The sequence below is a fragment of the Camelus ferus genome, chromosome 18 (assembly GCF_009834535.1).
Source record: "Camelus ferus isolate YT-003-E chromosome 18, BCGSAC_Cfer_1.0, whole genome shotgun sequence".
Lineage (NCBI taxonomy): Eukaryota > Metazoa > Chordata > Mammalia > Artiodactyla > Camelidae > Camelus > Camelus ferus.
The window spans coordinates 4,167,424-4,191,750 of NC_045713.1; the positions used below are offsets into that span (position 1 = coordinate 4,167,424).

Below are 24,327 nucleotides of genomic sequence, written 5' to 3' on the forward strand. Positions count from 1 at the left end.
CTTACTGGTACACATGGCAATTATTATAATGTAATATTTCTTTTTTTAAAAGTAACTTATTGAGGTGAAAATTATATCACATACGATTAATCATTTTAAAGAGGCAGGCAGTGACAGTCAGTGTGTTCATGATGTTATACAACCACCACTTCTCTCTAGTTTCGAGAAGTTTTCATCCCTCCTGTATCCATGAAGCAGTTTCTCCCCATTTCCTCTTCCCCTTCAGACCCAGGCAATCAGCAATCTACTTTCCATTTCTTTAAATTTATTCTATATATTTCATATAAATGGAATCATAGTTTATGTGACCTTTTCTGACTGGCTTCATTTACTTAGCATAACGATTTGGAGGTTTATTCACATTGTATCAGTACTTCAGTTTTTTTATTTTTTCCTTGGGGGTGGGGAGGTAATTATGTTTGTTTGTTTGTTTGTTTATTGATTGAGCCCAGGACCTCGTGCCTGCTAAGCACACACTCCACCACTGAGCTATACCCTCTTCTCTCCTGCCTTCGTTCCTTTTTATCGTGGAATAATATTCCATTGTATGGATGGACTACATTTTGTTTATCTGTTTATCAGTTGGTGGACATTCGTGTTGTTGCCACTTTTTGGTTGTTGTGAAGAATGCTGCTGTGAACATTTGTGTTCAGGTTTGTGTGTGTGTTTGTGAGTGTGGATGAGTTTTAACCTATTGTGTACATACTGGGGGGTAAAATTTCTGGGTCATATGGTAACTCTGCAGTTAACATTTTGAGGAAATGCCAAGCTGTTTTCCCAAGTGGCTGCACCTTTTTAGCTTCCCACCAGCAGTGTATGAGAATTCCCATTTCTCCACATCCTCATCAACACTCTTTACTGTCCGCCTTTTCATTTAGCCCTCTTAGTGGGTGTGGGGTGGCATCTCACTGAGGGCTGGATTTGCATTTCCCTAATGACAAGAGACGCTGAGCATCTTTTCATGTCACTCTGGGCCATCTGTCCGCCTTCTCTGGATAAATGTGTATCTGGATCCTGTGCCTACTTTTAAATTGGAGTATTCATCTTTTTTATTGTTGAGTTGAAAGAGTTCCTTATGTATTCTGATACTAGACCCTTAGCAGGTATATGATTTGTAAACATTTTTTTCTCACCTTTGGTGGGTATCCTTTGAAGCAAAAAAGATCTAAATTTTGGTGAAATCCAATTGATCTGTTTTTCTCCCTTTGGTTTTTTTGTGCTTTAGTGGCTGATTCTAGGGCTGCAGCGGGAAACATAAAAGACGAGTTTGGAGCATATTGTAGAAAGTAAGAAAGTGCTCACAAAACAAAAGGATGCGGGCATGTCAAGGGACAGGGAAGTCAACTGAAGGTACTTCCAATGGCCGGGTGTAGGACAACTTGAATAACAAAGTAAATGATTGCATTGGATAATAACCCAAATTATAGAATAAATATCTATGAGTCCAAAGTGAAATAAGTAAATAGCTGGATAAATAAATAAATGGGGAAGAAAAGACAACTCTTTCTTACAGAAGAACTCCAGTTGAAAAATGGAGACAGAATGAGAGAACTAGACAACCACTATTAGACTATCAAAGTAGGGGGAGGGTACAGCTCAGTGGTAGAGCGCATGCTTAGCATGCATGAGGTCCTGGGTTCAATCCCCAGTACCTCCTCCTAAACTTAATCACCTCCCCCCACCAAGCAAGCTCCAGTGGACGGATGCAGAAATCAGTGGTGAACATTTAAGGGGAAATTGGATATTTGCATAATCTCAAAATATCTCCTCCAGAATTGTTATGAATTAAAACGGGGGAAAAAGAGGAATTTGATGGTGGAGAATCCTGGCACACATCATCGTAACCAAGTGGTCAAGGTCAAGCATCACTGGTAATAAGAGACACATGAAATCAGGTACCATGGATACGGTGCACCGAGAGGACACACCGCCTTCGGGCTCTGTCTAATCATGAGAAAACACCAGACGGACCAAACTGGAGGACATTGGATAAGATAGCCGTTCAGTGCTCTTCAGATGTGTCAAGGTCATGAAAGACCAGAAAAGGCTGAGAAACTGCAGGCTGGAGGAGGTGAAGGGGACGGGACACATCCATGCCAAGGCTGACCCTGGCTGGGATCCAGGAACAGAAAACGGACATTTAGAGGAAATACTGGTGAATTCCAAATAAAGCCTGTACTTGAGTCCATGGTACCCTCCTTGTGTCAGTGTTCTAGCTTGGATCATCGTCCTGGGGTCGGACAAGGGGTGAGGAGAATCTGGTGAAGGGTGTATGGGATCCCATCTGCAATTCTTCTGTATGTCCGACATTATCTCAATATGGAAAGGTTAGGAAAATCAATCCAAGGCTGCTGTGGGGACGCCCTAGTCCAGAAATTGAGGCTCAAGGAAGTGGAGCAATGGGCCTGGCCTGTACAGCCAGAGTGGGGCAGGTGGTCTGGGCTGGACCCCAAGGGTGTCCAGTGTGTCAGCTCTTTTCCAGGGCTGTCAGAGCCCCCCATCTCCAGAGGTAGAGCCCTGAAGGGTTTAACGCCAATGCCTCGGGTAGAATGAAAAGAAACCATAGGTCACAGTGGTATTTGGTCTCTCTGAGAGGAAAGAATCTTGTTTGCAGAAGCTCTCTGAACTTCAAAATACTGGGCTGATTAAGATGAGTTCTGGAAAGATGGAGACCATTTACACCATAGGCAGCAAAAGCCCAAGAATCGAGTGCTATTTAAATCTATCCCAGATCTGTCTCGGATGGATACTGTGTTGATTGTTCTCCACTTGTCCCCACTCCCAGGCCCACTGGGCACGTCCCTTGGCATCCTGGCTGTGCCCCCAGGGGCTGACCCCTGCAGCCTCCTATAGGTTCCCTTGCCTTGGTGTCGGCTTGGGTTCAGCCAATAGGAGGGGCCGGCAGGTGGTGGGGGCGGGTATAGAGAGGTGGGGATATTTACTCCTCCAGCTCCTTCCCCACCAGGCCACACTGCCCTCTGGGGTCCTCTCCACAGCCGAGTCCTGTGTGGGTTCCCGTAGCCCTGTCCACAGCTGCACACAAACCGCCCCTCCTAAACTCTCAGTCTGCCTTGGACGGTCCCAATGCTTCCTCCAGGGCTCTGCTGATACAGTGCCTGAGAAACAGCACAAAGCTTCCGGACACATTCAGCTGTTGAATTGAAGAAACGTGTTCAGTCTCCACGGAGGGGGGGACCCTCCACTGCACAGCCTGATAAACGACCATAAAGCTTGCACAATGGTGACCATTTGATCTACAGACATCTTGCTGCAGGAGACAGAATTAGCTCACTGAACTCCTAAGTGTTCTCACCAAACTCATTAAACTTGTGTTAGCTGACCCACCACTATTTTGTACATGGGGGAGACTTTCCAGTTTTCCCTCGTGGGCCCACTTACACCTCCAACAGATTCAAATCCAACCCCCTATGTCTCTCTGGCAGCCTTGCTCAGCCTCCGATGCTGCACCCACCCCCTCTTCTGGTTTTCTGCCTGTTCTTGCTAAGCTCCCTCTCCTAGACAATGCAGCTCAGCCCCACACTTCTTCCACTCCAGGCCTTCTGAGGCCCTCCCTCTTCAGCCATTCACACTTGAGTAAGAATTAGCTGGTTGTCCACCAGGAACAGGATTGAGATCAACTCCTGGCACCATGGCGCCCATGAGCTGGGAGAGCCCAGGGTGCCCACAGAGAGAAGCAGAAACTGCAGGGGTCCTGGACCTCAGTCACAAGCTTTATTGTCTCGAGCACGGACTTGCCACACTTCAACAATTCCACTTTGGGGAAGGGAAGGGAATGGTGTGGGAGGACTTGGGGACGGGGTATGGCTGAGCTCACACTGGGCAGGCGCAGATGCTCACAGGGAACATGCCCCCTGCCAGCCCCTCCCGGTGTGGGCCTTTGGCTGTTAGTAGACTAATCGGTGCCTCCAGTGGGCAAGGCAGCTGCCTGATTTTGCTGGAAAGAGCAGTATTTGACTCTGGGTTAAGCCACTACAGCATTGCCTCTAGACTGGTGTTAATAAAACCGCATGCAAGAGCTGCCGAAAGCCAGCGGGGAGACGGGAGGGGGCTGATGGGACTAACTGGCCGCCCCCAGGATGGGCTGCTTTTGGGCGAGGACGTGGCCACCACCCTACTGTACCCGGGAGCACTCAGAGGCTGCCTGGGCTGCTCCCAGGGCACCAACTGCATACCTGTCCTGGCGCAATTCAGGAACGCCTTGATGGGCCACTGGGCACCCCTGCAGCCCCCACTGGGAGAGGCCCCCATGAATACTCTCCTGAGCTGGGGGAGGTGGGGCAGGCCCTCCACGGAGATGCTGCAGCACAAGGCAGTCACCCGTGGACCCGCCGCTCTAGAGGTGGGGGCTGCAGGCCGACGCTGGCTTTTCCCACCATGCATAAGGCTGCAATGACGTGGCATGGCTTGAGGTGAAGCAGAGGACGTGGGTAGATTTTTCTTGCCTTCATCATCCTTGAGGTCTTTCCTTGGCTACAGGAGATAGGACCTAAACAGCCCCAGGCGGGTGCTTTGTAAGACTGGAAGGGGGCTGTTGCGATATGTGTGTTCTGATACACGTGTGGCCCACGTCTCCCTGAAGGCTCCCCCACGTATATCTGGCTGTGTATGTGCACAGCGAGGTTGCGGTGCGTGTGGTCACCGCCCTCCCAGGCCTGGGGCTCGTTCCTGGAACCCGATGGTGAACGTGGCTGACTGCGGATGTCCCCCCACACAGCACATGTGCATGCGTGACCCCTCTGAGTGTGCCTGTGCCCAGGGTCAGCGTGTGTATACGTCAGGGTCTGCACGGTTGAATCTGCAGGTGGGAACATCAAGTCAACCCAGGGGACACCATATTACTGACCAGCCAAAGCATGTGGCCACCCTGCCCCAGCGCCAAGCCAGGTCAGTGCAGGGTCGGTGGGCGGGAAGGAGAGGGGCTTCCCAACTTTCCTAATACTGTGACTCCTGGCCTCGGTGACTGCCCTCTGGCCAGCAGCTTGGAGCTGTGTGTGTGCTGGAGTTGGCACGGGGGACGAAGGGTCCTGCTCCCCCAACACTGTGAACCTGGGGCCTCACTGGGCAGACGAACTGAGGGGAACTTGTACCGCTGTTTGAAAGAGGCTCAGTACTGGGGACAGGAAGCCCTGGGGACTGCCTTGGCCTGGAAGAGGCTGTAGAAAAGGGAATCCCCACCTGGCTCCTAAGGACTGGACTTCCCTCCTTGGTGCCTGCAAGAAGCTGGGGCCCTCCTCTGACCCCTTCCTGGGACGATGGCTCTCTGGGGTCTGAGAGGGACTCAAGAGAAGGGGGAAAGAGAGGGGACATGTGCAGGGGGCCAAGACGGTCCTCAGGGGAGCTCCTTCTGGGGAGAAGGGCCTGGCGGGATCGGATCGCCTCGGCCTCCCCAAACCAACTCCAGGAACTGCTGGGGCGTCCAGGGTGTCCAGGATGAAGGTCCCAGGGGCCAGGCGGGGCCGTACCGCTCTCTGTGGAAGGTCGTGCTTGAGGAAGCCTCCTGGTCCGGCAGGGGGGTTGGGGTTGGGGGATTGTCCGCAGCGGTGGGTACATTATTGTTACAAACACTGTATTCATCTCAAAAGCAACAGTCTTGGCCCCTGCTTGGAGGGGCGCCACCGGGGCAGGCCAGAGGGAGTCTGGTGTGGACAGGGCTGCTCCAGTGTCCCTCAGGGTCAGTGCTTGTCCTGGAGAGAGAAAGCGCTCGATCAGCAAGTGTCTCAGGAGACTTGAGGGACACGTAGCAGAGGGCGCTCAGGTAGGAAAGGCGGTGGGGCAGACGGGTGGAGGAGAATCGACCTGTGCCAGGTAGTGGGAACAGCATATGCGAAGGCCCTGAGGCTCTCTTCTATGTGTCTGGGACATGATGAGACAGGAGGCAAGGAGGGAGCAGTTTATGGGAAGTTGAGGGAAAGAGGGAGGAACAGATAGGTTTTACAAAGAGTTCCAAGGGCCTGCGTGGAGGCTGGATCAGGGGAAAGGAAAACGAGCTTAGACCCCAAGCCTTGGCTTTCACAGCTGTAAACTAGGATGACCTCAAGTGCCTCACAGGGTTGCTGGGAGGACAAAGCCACACAGGGTGCAGACATCGACTCCCAGGGTGCCTGGTCCAGGGAACTTCTCTGCAGACACAACCCTGCCACGTCCCTCTGCAGCTCTGGGCCTCTACCAGCTCTCAGGTCCGGTGCAGGGTCCCCTCCTCCCTGCCCCACACCCGCGGGGCCAGGCCCTTGGTAGATCCTGTGGCCAGGGTTCTCCTGTCTCTAGGTGAGCGCCTGTGGCCACGGTTCCACTGGCTGAGTTAAAAGGACAAAAATTCCTTCCTCTGGTCACACAGGTCACACAGTAAGCCAGGAACAGAGCCTAATCAGGCTGCCACCTGGGATTCAGATGGCCTCTCTAACACTGTGGGTGAATTCTAGGGGTTAACTGTAGCGGGGAGCCCATGGGGCACCCCCTTAATACAGAACACAGTTGAGCAAAGACATTCCCAGCCAGGGAGTCAGGGGTGACTCTTAGACCCAGGAAGGTCTAGAAAACCAATTTTCCACCCCTAATTTTATAAAACGTAGCATTTACTGCTTAAGGATGAGAGAAAATGCTTATGTTTAAACTATTCAGAGAAAAAAACAGGAGGTGAAACTGAATATGGAGTGAGCCACCTACTCTGTCAAAATGATGGACATACTACTCAGCAAACATCGCAGTAAAGACTGTTTCGGGCGGGTCAGGAACGGGTGCTAAATCCAGGGAAGTCTGGATGAGGAGCAGAGAATTCATGTGGCCTTCAAGTGTCTCTCCACTGCATGCTCGTTAGGAAAGAACCAGTAACTATGCAGCAGAGAAAATGGACAACACCTTGACCAGGTGACCAAAATTTGCGTCAGGAATGAAGGGCGGGTGGACATGATGTCCCCTAGACATGGTGCCCAGAGAAGTCCATGACAACGATCAAGTGTTCCAGCCTGCATGGAAGAACCTGGCTTTAATCCCCAGGAACCATCAGACAAACCCCAAGTGAGGAATCGTCTATTAAAAAGAGGAAGGAGCACCGTATTTCAAAAATGTCCATGTCATAAAAATCAAAGCAAAATTGAGGAAATGTTCCAGATTAAAGGACTAAAGAGTTGTAACAACTACCTGCAAAGGGTGGACTTAACCTTAGACTGGACCCTGTACTGAGAGGAAAAGAGCGGTGAGGACAATCTTGGGTCAGGTGAAGGAAACAGGCAGAGAGCATGATTAGATGTAAATCTTGCAGCAGTGTTACATTTGCTGAGATTGTAACTGTCCTGCGTTTATGTAAAATCAGGTCCTTTTCCTCAGGAAATACGGGCTGAAGTATTAAGGGCCATGACGCACGCAGTTATGCTCAAAAGGTTCAGAAAAATATTACGTGCATTAGTACACACATCTACACACAGAGAACAAAAGATAAAGCAGATGGGGAAAAATATTCACAATATGTTACGGGGTGAAGAGGATCTGATGGTCTAGGTGCTATTTTTATTCTTCCAACTTTTTTTGTCAGCTTGAAATAATTTCCAAGTTAAAAGTTAATGTATATATATCAACCATACTTCACTAAAGAAAATTTTTTTGTCTGGGTTCAGAATAGCTCAGTGGAAGAATGCATGCTTAGCATGCACAAGGTCTTGGGTTCAATTCCCAGTACCTCCATTAAAAAAATTTTTTTAAGTTAACGTATACAAACACCTGTACAGACATATACATACACATGTAATGATTCTTGATATTCACAGGAGTTTCATTCTATAAAGTCATGCCAACATGGAATTAACAAATACTGAACCATTGCTCCCAGTGGAAACACCAGTTTAGGTTTTTGCGAACTTCTCATTTCTCGAGGTTTCATTGATTGATCAATTTGTAACCATGTTTCACATGTGCTTCTGTTTAAAGACACCTTATTGAATATATATTGTTGACTCACTAATGATGAGCTCAGGGCCAGCAGCACCATCACCCACACCTGAATGAAGCTGCTTTAAAGTACTTTCTGGAAGGCATGTCCCAGCCTTCTTGTACTTAGAACACTGCACAGCACGATGCTTTGGGGCCATTTTAAACAGCGGAAATCACCAAGAAAAAAAGCATGACAATGTGAAAAACATGTCACTAAATAGACTGTGAAGAGGACACTTGTTTGCAGAATGAGCCAAACAAGAAGGCAGCGCGGCGCCCTGTTCGAGCTCAGCTGGGAACGTGCACATCGGATGACTGAATTTTTCTCCACTCTGAACATGTCTACAAAAGTGCTATGGGTATCGACTTTGGGGTTACAAATAAATTTTATCAAGTAGGTAAGTTTGCAAACATGGAATCGGCAAATAACGCGGGTTGACCATACATGTGGACGTGTGTTCACACACACGCACGTACATGCTTAGCAAAGTTCAGGAAGGACAGCACTTAAAAACGTTAACCTTGGTCACCTCTGGGTAGGGGATTTTTTCTCAAAAGCTTCCCAATTGGCATGCATTACCTTATTTTTTTGTGGGGGGAGGTAATTAGGCTTTTTATTTAACTTTTTTTTTTGGTGGAGGTGCTGGGGATGGAACCCAGGACCTCATGCATGCTAGGCACACACTCGACCACTGAGCTACACCCTCCCCTTCCATGCATTACTTTCTAATAAAAGGTGTTTTTTGGGTTTTTTTTTTTAGAGAAACAAGGTTAAAAGAGCAGGATGGTAATTGAATCAAGATTGACTGCACTGGCCCCACTCTGTGAGCGACCCTATTGTAAAGCCGCTTGTGCAACGCATCTTTGTATTTTGGTGGCTTTTCCAAAGTTGCTTCCCCAGAGAAGGCTGCCTGTACAGGAGGATCGTGGGAGTGGCCGAGAATCTCCCTAGGGCCAGGGTGCCCCTTACCTCTTGTTTGTGGGCCTTGTCTTGCTGGTGGACGCCGTTTGCAGAGCCGGAATTGCTGACGGCCTGTAAAGAGTCAAGGGCAAGAGGCTGAGCGAGGTTCACCAGGCAGCAGTTCCTGGTTCGCCCACTAGGTGGTGGGGGCTTCCCGAAGGGACCATCTCAGGCTCCAAACTGAGCAGAGCTCTTCAGAATGGGGGTCTCAGGACCCCAGGAAACCCAGGCTGTCAGGGCAAGGCTGCATCTCTGCCCTTAGTGTGAGCTCCTCAGGATAAAGCCATGTTCCCCTCAGGCTGGGACTCCCAGGGGGCAGGGCGGAGCCTCTCCCCTCAGACCTGGGAGAGACCTAGCTCACCTGGGACTTGTCGGGGCAGCTCCTCATGGCCTCCATGAGCCTCTCCACCTGCTGAGTCTGGTCCAGCGCGTCCCGCAGCACGTCCTCTGTGCTCATCAGTTGGTGCTGCAGCCGTAGGAGCTCCGGCGCTGAGGACGAGGACGGGTCAATGAGGGAGTAGCGCCTCTGATCCGACAGGGACTTCTCTTTGTCCTGGAAGCGGCAGGAGAGAGGAAGAGCATGTGTGCATACATGCACGTGTGTGTGCATGTACATGTGTGTGTACACGTGTGTGCAGTGTACGTGTGCATGTGCATATGCGTGTTACAGGAGGGCAGCCTCTACTCTAGGCAGGAAACTCTTCTGTCCCACCTCGTCTCTGGTCAGGTCCGAGCATTACCAGCACATCCCTCAGGCCTGCCTCCCTCACATGAGGGTCCTCAATGAAGCATCTTTCTTACCCCCTGCCCTGAATTTCCAGGCTCTGTCAGATGCTTCACATTCTCCAAGTCCCAAAACCCAGGACCCCTTCCCTCTTTCCTTCCTGTGTCCCCCTGGCTCCCTCAACACTGTCTTATGTTGGTCCCTCCAGACCCACAGCCTCATCCCCTGGACCTCTCCTTAGAACACCCGCTGTCCCAACAGGACGTTCGTTACTTTCCCTTCCAAGGCCACCACAGCTGTCCCCACTCACTGTGGTACCTGGAGATGCACCTGCCTCAGGGGCGGACCAGCCTCCTCGCTCCCACACGGACCCTGCCTGCACTGTCTGCCTTGGACCAATGCTTCCAGGTCCTTCTGCTCCGCTCCTCTACCCAAACCTCCCTCTCCACACAGAACTTCCTCACTGCAGGTTTCTAACCACTAAGCCCATCCCCAGTTCTCCATGGCACTGGGGACAGTGCAGGGGGACACGGGAGCAGCTGACTTGGGGGAAGGGCCAGCTGGTCATCTGTAAACGCGGCCAACTTGTGGAGACCAGGCAGCACAGCTCTGCCCCTCCACGCGGCTCTAGGGAAGCCTGGCAATCAGAATTCCCAAATCCCCGCCAGCCCCAGGGCCTTGGCTTCTGAGTTATGCCCAGATTCACAGCACCATGAGGACCAGAGGGCTCTGAAACCACCCCCTTGCTGGCCAAACCTGCCAGGACTGGAAGGCCCCAGGTCAGCTAGGCCCTGTGGTCTCCATGCCAACGATATGGGTGCAGCCAGAGAGACACCCCCTCTCAACCCTGCAGGCCTAGGGCCGGCTCTCCCAGCTGTGGGCAGGTCTCGTGCCTCCCTCCTGCCTGCGAGGCCCCGCATCTCCTCCCATCTCCTCCAGTATGGCTGAGCCCATGTGGCCAGGCAGGAGGGCAGTGAGGGGCTTTAGAGCAGCTTCCCCTGAGAGCAGGCCTGTCCTCACAGACCCTATCCTGTCCATACCCTGGAGTTGACCAGGCCCAGGAACTGGCCACAGGCTTGTCCTGAATGCTGACCACAGAGGGACATGGTGAGATGGTCCTGTCCTGTTCCACCAGCATCCTACCCTACCCCTACCTCTGGGGACTCCACTCGGTAAGGCCCTTGTTCCCCTTTCCTTCCTGAGACTGATGCATGAATCGCCACTACAGAACCCTGAACAAGGAGCTGGTTTCTGGTTGATTACTTCCCTGTATGGGGAGCTCACTATCTGACGGGAGCCCATCCCACTTCTAGCCTGCCCAGATTCTTAGGAAGTCTTCTTTTGCACTGCGTCACCCAGATGGCCACAGAGCCAGCTATGATGTCTGCAAAAGAGGCCACCCGTGGCCCCTCCACCGGCCATGTCGCTGACCCTGCCTGTGGTTCTAGGATATTTTGAACTCTCACTGTGACTTGGCTGTCCCTGGGGGGCTCCAGGAGGTCACCAGTCTCCATGGTCTGACAGCAGACAGCTCCAGCCCTTTCCCAGAGCTCCCTAGTCCCCAGGCCACCCCCTTCCCCATGTACCAGCCCAGTCAGCTTTTCACGCAGGCCCCGGATGTCATCCTTGAGTTTCTGCTCCTTGATCCGCCACTCGGCTTTGTGGACCTCACGGCTCAGGTCCCTCTCCGGCCCTGGGGAGTGGCGATTGGCCTCCAGCAGCAACACCCGCAGTTCATTCAGGCTCCTGGAGGCGGGTGGGGGGTGCACAGAACAGCTGCAGTCAGCCCTCCCTGCCCCTCACCCGACTCCTACACTCCACAATTAGCCAGGTGCTTAGAGACTGGCCACCCTGGGGGGACACTGGCTACTAAGACAGCATTTGTGTCAGGAGGGGCCAGAGAGGAAACATGAGGCCTGAAAACATCCAACCACAGGGGCCAGAATTTGGGGATAAGACAGTCAAGAGGGCTTAACCTTTCTTAGAATGTTTCTGAAGTTTTTAAAAAACAGAATATAATATTAATTAAAAATAATACAGAAGTAAAAAATTGTGCTCTACACTGGAATTTGACAACATTGTAAAACAACTATAACTCAATAAAAAAATGTTTAAAAAATTTTTAAAAATACAGAAGTAGAAATGTACATATGAAACATATAATAAGTGTTACCTTAATAAAATACATTTTTAAAAATAACAAAATCAAATTAAATTTTAAAAAATTAAACTTTTTAAATTTTAGTATATGTGCTTCTGAAGCGAGCACTAAGAAAAAAAAAGCATTTATCCACGAAAGTCCATGTGGCAAGACATTTTAAATGTCTGATGTCAAATAAGATTTATTTTCCACGTCAACTCTTTATCAATTGGCAGTAACTGCCTGGAGTACTGTGGTGAGAATGATTCTGAGGCCACAACTGGCCTTTGCAGAAAAATCCACTGTATACTCACGAGAAGGGACAGGGAAGATAGTTTTATTACCATTATGAAAATAGTTTTGCAGAAACAGACTCACAGTTGATTTTTCCTAGGGCCACATGGCATATTAGTAATTGTTTGAAAATGATATTAAAATATATATCTGTATAAGGGCAGGTTTTCATAATATACTTCAACTGAAACAACAAATTGAAAATTGAATGCAGAAGATTTGAGAATCTTCAGCTGTCTTCTCTTAAGCCCAACATTCAAGAAAACTTGCAAAACTGTAAAACAATATCACCCTTCTCACTAAATATTTTTTGCTTGGAAAACTTACTTTTAATCAAAAGTACATTTACTAATATTTTAAAATGGATTAATAAATATTTTTAAATTTCTCAGTTTTAATTTATAACATATAATTAATAAACAATAAATAAAAGCTCTTTGGGAGTTCTCAGTAATTTTTAAGAGTTTAAAGGGGTCCCCAAGACCAAGGTGTTTGGTAACCACTAATCTTTCCTATAAGCTCTGCTTGCAGAGCTGTGTTAAGACGGATTCTGAAGCTTCATTGGCGCTTAGCAGTGGACAGTATGGTGATCACTCGTGATGCCAACCATCCGTCCACCGGGTCTATCCCCACCCCACCTCTGGAGAAGACTGGCTAATATTAACTGGGCGGAGTGAGGGTCAGGGCCAGGCAGGTCTGACCACACGGCCCTCAGCTGACTCACCGCTCCTTCCTGAGCAGCTCCTGGCTGATGAGGACCAGCTGGCCTGAGGCGTCGTGGGTCTTCCGGGACACGGCCTCTAGCTCCACCTCCAAGCGCCGCTTCTCCTTCTGGAGGGTGTCCACCTTCTTCTCGCCTGACCTGCACTTGCTCTCCAGAGCTGAGGGTCAGCCGGCGGGGCAAGGAGGGAGAGGGTTGGGATCGCCGTGGCAATCTGTCCTGCCCGGGGGGCCAAGGCCCAGGCAGGAAGCAGGCTTCCCCAGGGGTCACGGGGACACATGCCACTGAGTGGGCCTCTCTCGTCCTGTAGGGCCAGGCAGTAACGGGCCGATAAAAGCTACTACGAAAAGTAGACCAAAGTCCCCACAGAGTGGCCAGGCCCTCTGGTGTTGGGGAAGCATCCACCCTTCTTGAGACGGGGCCTGGGCATTTTTATACTGTTGCCTGGACAAGGAAAAGCTAAATCTTAACCTTGGCCCATGAGGCATCTGTGGTCAATGTCCTTTGTCGGGACCAATTATGCCACATGAATGTGATGGGAACTGGACAGGAGTGGGGGGGGCACGTCCCAGGATGGGGGCCGCCTCATGGACACCACCACTGGCATCCTGGCAGACGAGAAGCAGGGCCACTTTGTCCCCAAGTCACAAATTCCAGACCCCCTGCCTCTCTCCAGCTCCCCTCTGGCCTCACTTCCCCCCGTATCAAAAGGCAGAGAGACTGAAACCCCAGAGTCTTCAAGCCCAGAAAGAGAACTCACGATGGAATTTCTGAACACAGAGAACACAGACGTGGGTCTGGGGAGAGAAGCTGCCTGGGGCCCCCAGTTATATTACTGACGAGGATGGGCTACTGCTCCCCCCTCCCTGCTGCCCGCGTGGAAGCCCAGCGCACGCAAGTGGGGCCAGGCTGTCTTCTCCACAAGGCAGAGATGGGAGGGCACCCTGGCCCGGCACCACCCACTCCACACCGGACCGGCGCGTGGCCCAGTGAAAGCCCCCGCATCTGCCCTGCAGGAGGGAGACTTACCACTTACTTGGGTCCTGAGCATCTCGGCCTGGGAGGTCAAGGCTGTCACCTCTTTGTCCCTCTTGTTCAGCTTGTCCTGCAGGCCTAGGGGAGAAGGGGGAGACGATGGGCCGTCAGTACTCCAGGGCCAACACTGCAGTCCAGTAGGTGATGCAGTCCAGTACGTGGAGTCACACTTGGCCTTGAGAGTCCACATTCTTCCCTGTGCCAGTCGTGCCTCTGGGTGACCCACCCTGAAGAAGAGGTACCAGTAGTGTGTGGTCTTGGGCAACTTAATTCTCAGAGTCTCAGTTTACTCAAGCGAAAATTGGAGATAGTAATAATGGTGCCCATGTCACTTGGTCCCATGCATTCAATACTGGATAACCTCAGAACAGTCATAAAAAAGAAAATGCGGGGAAAGTGCCAGAAATATACGAACTTTCCACAAGTTAACTTATAAATTCAACGTAATACCAATTAGAATACCAACCAGATTTTATTTCTCGTGGAACCAGATAAGCTGATTCTAAAATCACCTGGAAAAACAAGCAAGAATAGCCAAAAGAGTTTGGCAAAAAAACTTCTTCAAAGAATTAAATGTGGAATTACCATATGACTTAACAGTTCTGCTCCTAGGTATATACCCCAGAGAACTGAAAACCAGTACTCAACAGGTCCCTGAACATGCATGTTTATAGCAGCACTATTCACAACAGCCAAAAGGTGGAAACAAACCAAACATCCATTGACAGGTGAATGGAGAAACAAAATGCGGTAGGTGCATGTGATGGAATATTACTCAGCCACAAACAGGAATGAAGCCCTGGTACAAGCTATGACATGGATGAACCTTGGATACATTATGCTAAGTGAGATAAGCCAGATATAAAAGGCCACATATTGTATGATTTATCTGCATGAAATATCCAGAATAGGCAAATCCCTAGAGACAGAAAGCAGATTAGTAGTTGTCAGCAGCTGCAGTGAGGGGGAAAATGGAGAGTGACTGATAATGTGTACACGGTTTCCTTTTAGAGTGATGAAAATGTTTTGGAACCAGGTAGAGGCAATGTTTGCACAATTTTGTGAATGTACCAATGCTGCTGAATTGCGTTCTTTGAAGTGGTTCATTTTACGTTAATTTTGCCTTGATTTGGAAAAAAAAAAAAAAAGAATGGCTAAAAAAATTTTGAAAAAGCACAGCAAGAAAAGACTAGCCCTGTCAGTAATTAAAACATAAACAAAGCTTCAAAACATTATAGAACTGACAAATGAACAGACACACAGGTCACTGGAAAGGAATCGAAAGTCTAGAAAGAGTCAGTTACCTGACGGAATTTAAAGATGGTAAGTTTGGTAATTCAGAGGGATGAGGTTTTCAAAAATGGTCCTGGGCTAAGTGGGTAATCTTTTGGGGAAAAAATAAAAGTGGATCCTTACCTCATGCCTTATAGAAGGGAGAATTCTAAATGGATCAAATATTTAAACAGAAAATGGAACTTAAAAAGTACTAGAAGAAACCATGGGATGCATTTTTAAAATAATAAACCCAGAATTCCAAAAAGAAAAGACTGATTTTTAAAAAAATCTGCGTGGCAAACACCACCCAAAAAAGAGTCAAGACACAAACGGCAAATCTGGGGGAAAATGTTTGCAATGTCATATATAAATAGTTTCTAATCATCAACAAAAAGATCAATGACCTAACAGAGACAAAATGGGCAAAGGATGTGAGTAGAAATGGAAATGGAGCTTCATTTACAGTAAGAGAAGGGCAAGCTGAAGTTACACCAGGTAGCATCTTTTACTGTTCAGACTGGCAAAGATCACAAGGTTTGATGAAATATTTTGTTGCTGAGGTTCGTGGGGAAATACACTTGCAACCACAGCCAGTGGGAGTTAAAACTGGTTGAACCCAATGGAGGACAAGGTAATTTCCCACAGCAGTGTCTGCAACAGACAAAAACTGGAACAACCTATGATCCACCAGCTCAATGCATGGTGGAAGCGCCACACGACGGAATGTTCTGCACCATGTAAAAGAATGGAGCGATAGGGTGCAGCCTTCAAGATACATTACTAAGTGGCAGAAGAGCAAGGGGCCCCAACAGTGTGGGAGGTGCGGCACCACCTGTGTTACCTACGTGATTGTCTGTGCACAAACCGTCTCTGGAAAGGAGACATATGTTGGCCAGCATTGTGCTTGGGGGCCGAGGGGGGGGGGATCCAGGGAATAGAGGATGCTTCATATGCCCTTTGAACCATTTGAAGTTCATACCTATTTTAAGAATAACAAAACCAAACATACACTCAGGTACTCAGTAAACGGAGCCCTAGCCCTCCTCATCTGGAGGGTGAGTGGCTGGTGCATGCAGTAGGTGGCTCTCACCAAACGGCAGAAGATGCGGAACAGAGTGGGACCCAGCTTGGAGGCAGAATCAATCGGCCTTTTGCCGAAGCCCCACGTCCCTCCCGGCCCCGTGGCCACTCACCCTCCACAGTCTCCTTCATCCTGATCTTCTCCCCTGAAATGTCGTTGGACTCAATCATCTGAAAGGAGAGCCCTGTAAGAGGGACGCCCATCTCCCCATCTCAGCCCCCAGCCCCAGCCAGCCCAGCCAACCCACCTCTCCCCAATTCGAGGAGACATTCAGGGACTTGATGCAGCAGGGAGCACAGCTGTCCTCAGTCTGGCTTCCCTGACAAGAGGACCCCCACTCTGTCCCCAGTGCCCCTAAAGACTGCACGTGCCATTTCCACGTGACCACCTCCTACCCTTTCCTTTTTGCAAATGTCTATTAAGCAGATGTTCTCCTTCCCCGGGAAGCCTACAGAGATTGGTCCTGGGAACCTGTTTCCATCATCACCCAGAGGCGAGACTCCTGGCCTAGGTTTCTCATCCATTAAACAAGAATTGATTGCCAAGGGGCAGCATGTGCAGAGCACGCCCAGGGCCCACTCCAGGAGGGACTTCATGAAATGCTACTTCCTTTCCCTCCAACACTTCTTTTTAAAGATAAACCCAGAAGTCAAAGAAAAAAAGATCAACCAAGGGAAAAAAAAATCTGCATGGCAAACAACAGGCTCCTCACTGCTTCTTGGCAGGAGCTTCCAGCCTCCTGCCCAAGCTGGCTGTCCTCTGAGCCTGCAGTTTGCCAGACTCCAGCACTGCGTATCAGGGCAGCACACAGTTGAGCGGTCAGTCACCTCCTTCCACCTGCCTCTCATACCTCTGCTCATACATCCCAAGCTCACTTTATTCTCAGTCTGTTGTGATTAACTAAGCCTCCAAGGTCTTTATTTATACCCATTGCAGGGAAAATGAGGCACACACCAGTATTTTTTTAAATTTCCATACTTATTACATGAGACCAAAAATCTAGGTACCCCTGGACTTAAACCTTTAAATCTGGGAGGCATGTGGGTCCAGACTAAGGCCCCAGGTGTGTGGAAATCAAGAGATGGGCATTCCTGAGATCATGATCCCTTCCCTGGCCCGAGTCTGTGACCGAAGGGCAGTGGACTGTCCTGTGGAACCACAGTAGCCTCAAACCGCCCCTGCTAAGGAAGTCCAGGTCCTAGGGTACCAGGCCTGAAACCCTGCCCTGAGCAGCCCATCAGGCCACATGCACACAGCTAACCTGGGGCTCTTCTTTTGCCCTCTGCCCAGGATCCTAGGAGACACCTGCTAACAGCGGTCCCTCCCTGGGAGCAAGGGGTGGAAGGCCTGGGCAGTGGGACCTCATGGCATGACACAGACAGAGCTCCTTTCACAAAAAAGGCACACCCTGTACGTGGAACTCCCGAACACTTCTGCTCCAATTCTAAATTCTGACTTCAGTGTTCAAGGGGAACTGGAAGCTCAGGACCCCCGGGGCTGATAAAAAGGCAGTGATCCTGCTGCTGGCTGTCCCTGCATGTAAGACTGGACTTTCATCATCTGGGCAGCCTCTGTTGGCCTTTAGGCTGTGGGGCTGGACGTGAGCTCTGCCGCTGATGGGCAAGAAACCCTGGGAAAGCTACTCTGCCCCGGAGTCTTGGTTTGCTCATCTGTGAAATGAAGCCAATATGGACCTTAAGGGAGTCAAAGTGAGATGGGGCAACGTAGGGCCTGCACCAGGTGGGGGGGCCCACAGCCACTCACAAGGCCCCTCCTGGCCCTGCTGAAGCAGGCAAGCCCAGGCTACCGGGGGTCTCGGCCTCCCCAGCGTGCTGAGCTGGGACTTCTAGATTTGAAGCAAAAATGATAATGGTGTGGTAACGCCCCTCTAGCCTTCCAGAACCCACTCCGGGGACCCCCGCACTTGGGAAAGCGGCTGCTGAACTGTTGCTCGGTCTCATCAGGACTGGCAGATGAGGGCTGCCCCCAGGTCCCCAGGTCAGCACTCATGTTGGAGACGGGACCCCCACCCCAGGGATGGGCAGGGTTTGCCCTCCACACCTCTGCCGGCCCCACAGAGCTTCTGGGACTGGTGATTTAGGGAAGCCCAGGAGCCCACATAGGACATGTCCGGGGTGAATCAGGGACTTGGGGACTGAAAAGAAGTGTGCCTCTCTGTGCCTAGGTACACATCTTTCTAGGCCTGGAATGTGGGGACCCAGCCAGGTCAGCTCAGATTGCCTTGGGGCCCCACGGTCACCCGGGCCTGCTGCCCTTCTGATGGAGGGACCGGGGCTCCCCCTCTGAGCCAGGTGCCCTCCCATCTTGCATGGATGTCTCCTGGGGGAAAGGAGGATGTTTCCTTAGGCTGGAAATAGAAGGTCAGTAGTTGCCTGGACCCTCCCCAGCCGGGCCCTTGAGCTTGGGCTGCTGCGGCCTGCGGGCCCCAGAGCTGCGCAGAGGGCCGCCTACGTTGGTGTGCTGGGACGAACACAGGGACTCAACAGCCTGGAGTCTGTTTTCGGCAACCAGAAGCTTCTCCCGCAGCCTCTCGGCCTCCTGCTTGCTCTGGGCCTCCGATCGCTGTAGCAGCTCATAGTCCAGCATCTTCTTCTCGGCCAGGGAGATCTGCTCCTTGAGGAATTCGATGGCCTGGGCCTGGCCCCGGTACTCCGCGTCCAGCTTCTCTAGCTCGTGCACCCGCAGCTCGGCGTCGCGGCACTGGTCCTGGGCCTCCTGCAGCTCCAGCCGATGCTGGCTGGCCTGCACCTCCAGCTGGGCCCGCCAGTGCTGCTGCAGCCCCGCCAGCTCCTCCTGGGCCTCCTGCAGCTTCTGCCGCAGGCCCTCCTTCTCCTTCACGTGCATGGCCGTCTCGATATCGTGCTTGGCCCGCAGGTTGCCCAGCTCCAGCTGGTGTTCCATCTTGATGCCCTCCATCACGGCCTTCAGCTCCCCGATCTCCTTCTGCTGGGCGCCTGGGCCCGAGTTCAGGGTGGCCTTGAGGTCCTCCAGGGACTTCTGGTGGTCTGAGGCCAGTGAGTCCAGCTTGGACTTCCAGTTGTCCATGAGCCCCATGTTCTCGCTGGTGGCCTGCTGGACCTTGGCCTTGAGGTCCACCACTTCCTGTGCATACTTCTCGTTGGCCGCGCGGAGCTTCTCCACCTCCGCCTGGTAGGCCCTCAGGGCCTTCTCGTACTTGTCCCGCAGCACGCTGCTCTCCCGCTGGTGCTCCTTGCTGGCCGACAGCAGCCGCTCCCGCAGCCGCAGGGTCTCGGCGGCCTCAGGGTGGTCGGCGGGCGGCGGGCCAGAGTGTAGCAGGCACTGCTGCAGCTCCTCGATCTCCCCACGCCGCAGGTTCAGCTCCTCCTCCAGCTGCAGCACCCGTGACTTCTCGGCCACCGTGGTCAGCTACCGGGGAGAGAGGGAGACCGAGTCAACAGGCCAGCTGAAGGGCGCTGGGGACAGGACGGGACTGGGGTAGGGGTCTCACGCTTGAGGGCCCCAGCCCCAGTGGGGGAAGGTCGTGGGAAAGAAAGGGCACCCCACCCGACCTGCATGCCACCCTGCCTACCCCAGCTCCCAGTGAGACTCCTCTGGCTCGTGCCCCAGTGATTCTGGGACTCAGCTGTCCCAGCTGCCCTAGGCGGCTTGGGACAAATCGGTGGTTAAAAGAAACCATCTATTTGAGTGATGGCTTTCTTCAAGTTCACGTTATTTTTAAAGGGCAGACATGACAGAGGGGATTTTGTATTATCTTGCTCTAGAAAAGTCCCAGCCAACATGGGTTGATTTACAGAAAGGCTGGTTGGGGGGAGGGGCCAAAGGAAGGTCCAGCTTAATGCCTGATGCAGAAAAAAATGAATGCTCCCATACCTGTCTTCTGGCAGAAAACTCCAAGATCAGAGGCTCCATCCGCCAGAAACCTACTTTGATTGTTTCAGTGGTAACAGATTTGGAAGCAGTATTTTTGAGTTTTAAATCTTTTATAAACTTAAGAAATTTGTTTCCAAAGGTGACCTTTAGTTCAAAAAACCTGTTTTTGTTTTGTAATCAGGTTGAACCCTGGAGGAAGATGCCTTGGTGTGGAGGGTTCCAGCCTGCCAACTGCAACTGGGTCGGTTTTTGCAAGCAGCCTCCAATGCACACGTGTGTGTACTGCATGAGCACACACAGTCACCTGGCAATGGTCAGTGTGTGAACAGGGACCCGTGTATGTTTTCAGACGCCCCCATGCATGCACACACACTCATGTGCTGAGGCCAACCCACAGAAACCAAATGCCCCTCGCCCCACACCCACACGCTGTGTAGGGTGCTATTCCCCAGTCACTGCTCGCTGGCTGTTTAACTCCATCTCCAAGGGAACAGCAGCTGGGCTGTTCACTGGGCTGGGCAGCTGTTTGGATGTGTGCCTGCACAGGGGGCTGGGCCTGGGGCACACACGGTGGGCGTGGAGGGGCCCACAGGACCTGGAGCCTGGACCCAGAACTATGCCCTGGGGCTAGCAGGGACTTCACCCCCACACAGTTTTCCCTGGCTTAGGAACCACTTCCCGGGGCTGACCCAGAGTCCCATGCCCTGGGGACACCCCACTCCCCCAAAAGTCCCACCACTCCCCCAGCCCCAGGTCCCTCAGGTTGGCCCCTTGTGCCAACCTATTAAAGACCCTCCAGGCTAGAGCAATCTGGATTCACAGTCCCCCCAGCTTCCTGCCTTCCCGGCCTGGGGAGAAGGGAGGCGTGGAGAGGTTGTTCATACAGGGGCAGAACAGTTCTAGGAGCCCCTGATTTCTGAACATGACAACGCATTGTCATAGCACTGCATGGGGCGGGGGTTGGGGGCAGTTCTCACAGGACATGCCCAGCCAACAGGGACCACGAGCTGGGGAGCAAAGACTCAGAGAGCCAAGACCCTCGCCTTCTAACAAGCATCACGGGGCCATGGAGCAAAAAAGCATGTTCCTAAACCTCTGCTTCCCTCCTAGAAGGGGCACAAAGTGAAAAAAAAACCAAAGAGGAGAGTAGCCAGAGACAGAAAATAATAAAACAGAGAAGCTGAAGGGACGGGTTGGCGGGCAAAGGCGCTGGCGGGCCGGAGGCGGCGGGCGGTTACCCTGTTGTCGGCTAATTCTCGGAGCAGCCGCTCGGCCTGCGCCTTCTCCAGTAGCAGGTTTTGCTCCAGCTCCCCAATGCGCGCGTGCTCCAGCTGCGTCTGGGTCTGGTCCACCCAGGGAGGGTGGTGAGGTGGGGACAGGAGAGGGGGCACAGGGGACAGGAAGCAGGAGAAAGAGAGAAAGAGAGAGAGAGGCGGTGTCATCTTCCGTGCACAAGACAGGAGAGCAGGTCAAAGAAAGAGAAGGTCTGGGGAGGTGGGGGAGGTGGGCGAGGCGGGCCTGCTGCCCGCCCCTGCTGTGTCCTAGCTGGGCTGGCTTAAGGGCAGAGGACAGACTGCAGCAACTCTGCCCCAAACAGCCCCTGGAGGGGGTGGCAATGGGCATCAGGTCTCTTCTGTCACGCCCAGGTGGTCCTTCCCCTCGCAGCTCCTGGGGAGGAGCCCCAGCCCACACCCTGCTCCCCATCAGGGAGCTCAGAGGCTGTTTCTCATTTTAGGCACAGAATTCTGCACACAGGAAACCTCCAGGATGGATGAGTGAGTAAACGATCCCAGGATTCCTGGACCCCAGGCTTGTCATAAAGGTGGAAGACCCAACTGAATGGACGATTTTCAAAAATACAGTGAAAGCTGGGCTGTGCCTCCCACCACCCTGCCCCATACACGGACCCAGCGGTGCCCACTCCCCAGGCCCCGTGGAGGACGCCTGGTCTCCTGAAAGCACAAGAGCACTTTTGTCCCAGCTTCACAACACCCACTTCACATGCTAACAAAGCCTGATATTCTCAGGGCAGGCAGCCTGGCATTTGGGTTTCCCCTAACAGGCCTGCGAGGGCAGCGGGAGGCTGAAGGCATAGGCCCAGGGTGTCCAGAGTGGTCCGGACACCAAGCTCGTGGTAGGGAGAACTTGGGGGTCCTCTGCATCCTCCTGCTCCTCCTGCCATCACTGAGGAGAGACAAGGTGCAAGCAAATCCAGGCAGCAGTTCTGAAGAGGCAGCAGGGCTTAGAATCATAGCATATTGTGTAAAAAACCCAAGAATATACACCCAACACGAGCAAGGGTGATGGGGACAGGAGAGTCCGGTTCCATCGGCCCAGAAATACTCGTGCAATTCATCAGGAGCTATAGATGCTTATGTCCTTTGGCCCATGATCTTATTCCGGTGAATTTTCCTAAAGGAACAAAAGCTCGCTCTCTCTCTCCCAGGAAGGCAGCATGCCGCAGTGACAAAAAACAGCCATGTTCAGTCTCTTCCAGAAAATTACAGGCTGAAGATGGTGCCTCAACCCCAGCCTTGCAGGGGCCATGTCCTCTCCTCCTCTCCCCCCGTTGGTGGGTATAGAAGCTGTAACCAGGACCCACACCAGATGAAGCAGGATCATAAACACCGTACTGGTAGCCTTGTGCGCAAGAAAAAGCCTCCAGCTTCACAATCCCAAGGGGAACTTCACTTGGTGCCCTCCCCCAAAGGGCTCTTCCCCATCACTTCCACAACTTCCAGCCTCCTGGTCCGTGGGCTGGGGTCTCCCTGGGGGCACAGGGCAACCTGGTGGAGCTGGTTCAGGTGTTTGCTTAACGGAGATAAATTCAGCCGTAGGAGCCTGGGGAGGGGGATAGCCTCCAAGGGCTAGAGTTCAGGTGAGGTGGGTGATTTGGCCTTCACTGCTCCGAAGATCCTGCCTGAGGTGTGGGAGGTGGGGGCCACCACACTTACCCTCAGGCAGTGTAAGGCTGGATGTGATTTTTCTCTCATGCACTGACTTTAGAACCCAACCCCCTCCCATACACATACACGGGATGTCTTGGCTGTCTCCCCATCTCACAGGAGAGGGGCCACTTCAGGAAGACAAAGCCTCAGGCTCAGAATCACCCAGCAACCTGGGACAGCACGAAGCCTAGAAGTCAGGTGTCTGGATTCCAGAACTGGGGCCTCTTTCCCCAACACCAGCCTAACTCCACCACAGGGGGAAGGCACAGACTTCCGGCAGCAATATGGAGCAGTGATGGGGGCTCCCGAAAGGGGGCACTCCCCGTTTCCCTGCCCCCGGAAGCTCGGTAGCCCCAGGAGCTGCTACAGGTGCCTGTCACTTGCTTCTCCTGGTGACTGTCCAGTGGGCGTGCCAGTGTGGAGCTCGGGAGGACCGTGGGAATCATGGGCTTATAAAGGGCGTCGAATGGCACAGCTTGGATGCTCTCAGGGAAGAGTGTAGACCCGAGATTGAGCCCTTGGACAGGACAACATTCAAGGTCAGGAAGGAGGTGAGAGGCTGGAATGGGGCACCTAGGGTATTTGGGGGAGTAACAGGGGAGGAGGACAAGCAGAGAGATGGGGTGACATAGCTGGAGGCGAATCAGGGGCTCAAGGAGAATTCCTGGGTTTTATTTTTGACTTTCAAGATGGGTGGGGTAAGAGGGACTTTGGGTCCATTTGCCTTCTGGTTGCCATGAATATGGCCACAATAGAAACAGCAGCAAGGGACTCCACAGCCCTTGGACTGAATTAGCTGCTTGTCACTGCCTGTCCCACCCCCTGCCTCTCCCAGACAGGGCTGATTGGATCTGGGGTAGACACCTGATCCGAAGCCAGACAGCCCACTGACCAGCCTGGGACCAGTCTGATTCCCTCGAGAAGACAGCTGGGAGACAGTGGGTGCCAGAGCCTGGGTAGGACCAGGAGGGTGGGTACAGGGAGGAGGGAGAAGGGAGGAGGGAGCAGATGTGCCAAGAGACCTGCAGACACAGTGAGAGACAGACAGACTGACCATGAGTCGTGAGAGGAGGGAGGCCCCTGAGTGGGGGAGAACAGTTCCACTTTTGATGCTGTTCCTGGTTCTAGTTCCCTGAACTGCCTGCCTGCTGTTGGGGCTGTGAGATTTCCTTGCAGCCTTTCAGTAACCCCCCTGCTGACTAGAATTAGCAGGAGGGGTTTCTGCTCTTTGCAACCACAGATGCTTTTCCCAGGAGCCCAGCCCGACCCCTGCGGGAGGTCAGCCACTGAGCAGGAGAGCCTGCCAACGTAACCACATGACCTGGTCCTTG

At 52.2% G+C, this 24,327-nt stretch overlaps 1 protein-coding gene and 1 long non-coding RNA gene across 3 annotated transcripts in view; one reads left to right on the plus strand and one right to left on the minus strand.

The window, feature by feature from the left end:
- Positions 1 to 2,008: 2,008 nt before the first annotated feature.
- On the plus strand, positions 2,009 to 15,661 carry LOC116657450. Its single transcript, XR_004312521.1, has 3 exons — positions 2,009 to 2,018; positions 3,606 to 3,608; positions 15,575 to 15,661. It is a non-coding gene; the product is annotated as an uncharacterized LOC116657450 (long non-coding RNA).
- The window catches only part of CLIP2 (CAP-Gly domain containing linker protein 2), a 65,477-nt gene continuing 44,860 nt past the window's right edge, over positions 3,711 to 24,327 (minus strand). The window contains exons 9-17 of one of the 2 annotated variants that reach the window (XM_032459517.1): positions 21,287 to 21,391; positions 18,648 to 19,583; positions 16,288 to 16,345; positions 13,814 to 13,897; positions 12,788 to 12,944; positions 11,216 to 11,375; positions 9,267 to 9,458; positions 8,915 to 8,977; positions 3,711 to 5,705 (exon numbers count right to left, since the gene is read on the minus strand). In XM_032459517.1, coding sequence (XP_032315408.1) covers positions 5,694 to 5,705; positions 8,915 to 8,977; positions 9,267 to 9,458; positions 11,216 to 11,375; positions 12,788 to 12,944; positions 13,814 to 13,897; positions 16,288 to 16,345; positions 18,648 to 19,583; positions 21,287 to 21,391 — 1,767 coding nt within the window. In that variant the 3' untranslated portion in view covers positions 3,711 to 5,693. The remainder of the gene's footprint in view (positions 5,706 to 8,914; positions 8,978 to 9,266; positions 9,459 to 11,215; positions 11,376 to 12,787; positions 12,945 to 13,813; positions 13,898 to 16,287; positions 16,346 to 18,647; positions 19,584 to 21,286; positions 21,392 to 24,327) is intronic. The other variant, XM_032459518.1, reaches the window with a different exon arrangement.